General features: G+C 65.8%; 1 protein-coding gene across 1 annotated transcript; it reads right to left on the bottom strand.

Moving 5' to 3' along the window:
• Positions 1-1072: 1072 nt before the first annotated feature.
• On the bottom strand, positions 1073-1426 carry ETH_00037155 (uncharacterized protein; the record flags this gene model as incomplete). The annotated part of the gene is made up of 1 exon (XM_013379893.1): positions 1073-1426. One exon carries the CDS (start codon positions 1424-1426, stop codon positions 1073-1075), a length of 354 nt encoding a protein of 117 aa, XP_013235347.1.
• Between the last annotated feature and the right edge of the window lie 78 nt (positions 1427-1504).

Raw genomic sequence — 1504 nt, forward strand, 5'->3', positions numbered from 1 at the left:
TTTGGGGCTTTGGCAGTTGCAGCTGCTCCCGAGCCGCGGGGCACTGCCACATACAATGCATGCGCCCCTGCATGCGCCCCTGCATGCGCCCCTGCACGGCTACTTCGAGCAGCTGCTGCCCGCAGCCCCAGGAGCTGCTGCTTTTGCTGCAGCGCCAAATTTCCGGGCCCCACAGCAACAAGTGCATTAGCCCTGGCGCATGCAAAGCCTCTTTAGACCTCTTCAAACAAGTGCTATCCCTGCACTTGTCAATGCAGACAGAAAGCCCTCAAAAGCAGGACCGTGGCTGCGTGCGCAGGCTTTCTTTGCGTGCCCATGCATGCACGCATGCATGCATGCATGCATGCATGCATGCATGCGTGCATGCATGCGAACATGCATGCGTGCGTGCATGCGCTGGGCATCGGCAGGCCTTTCCGCTTGGCCACAAATCCTTTCCGCTCCCCGGGCCCTTTCTTCCCGAGGCCCCTCTGCATGCAAACCCAGGCCAGGGGGCCCCCGGGGCCTTCAGGGGGCCCCCCGGGGGCTCCCTGGGGACCCCTGAAGGCCCCCGGGGGGCCCCTGGAGGTGCCCCAGGGCTCCTTTTGGCCCCGCAGGGGCCCCCGGCACAGACGCTCACAGAAGCACCCACGCGTCGCCTCTGAGGGCCCCACACACCAGCGCTCGCGGGCTCCGTAGAAGGCGCATGCATGCGTGCATGCATGCATGCATGCGTGCATGCATGCGCCCTGCGGAGCGGCTGGGGCTGGGAGGCTCAAATGTGCTGCGCAGAGCTGGGGCGCCCACGGGCAGAGGCACTCCAAATCTACGGGGCCGTTGGGGCTTAAGAACCTTTGCAAGGCAGCAGCAGCAGCAGAACTTGCTGCTGCTGCTGCCACTGCTGCTTCTGCTGCAGCTGGTGCTTCCGATGCAGCTGCTGCTGCTGCTGCTGCTTCTGCCGCAGCCGCTTCCGCTGCAGCTTCTTCCGCTGCAGCTTCTTCCGCTGCAGCTCCTTCTGCCGCAGCTTCTGGAGCAGCTGCTGCCTCCGCAGCTGCTTTTGCTGCAGCCGCTGCTGCTGCTGCGGCAGCAGCAGCTAGAGGAGGAAAGTGGCGAGGACGAGGGTGGGCTCCGGGGCCCCTGCTGCAGCAAGCTGCTTCGCAGTGGCTTCTGCTGCCTCCTTGACAGCAGCTTTTTGCATGGCCAGGTGCAGCTGCGTGGCCCAGAGCTCAGCATACTGGTCCAGGAGGCCCTCCACAGTCCAGTTTGCTGCTGCGCGGCTAGCAGCAGCAGCAGCAGCAGCACCTTGCTGCAGCCCGAAGGCCTCCCGCTGCTGCACCAGCTCCAGCGCAGCCCGCAGCCGCCCCGGGCTAAACAGACCCAGGGGGCCCCCCAGGTACACTGAGGGGCCCCCTTGGAGTTGGAAGTTCGAAAGTCCAGACCCCAGCATTCCCAGTGCGGATTTTTCCTCCAGGGGGCTCACTTGGGGCCCCTGGAGGCCACCCCGGGGGCCCCCGGGGGGCCCCCA

This window comes from Eimeria tenella, genomic scaffold, assembly GCF_000499545.2.
Source record: "Eimeria tenella Houghton genomic scaffold, Eth_scaff4133, whole genome shotgun sequence".
Taxonomy (NCBI): domain Eukaryota; phylum Apicomplexa; class Conoidasida; order Eucoccidiorida; family Eimeriidae; genus Eimeria; species Eimeria tenella.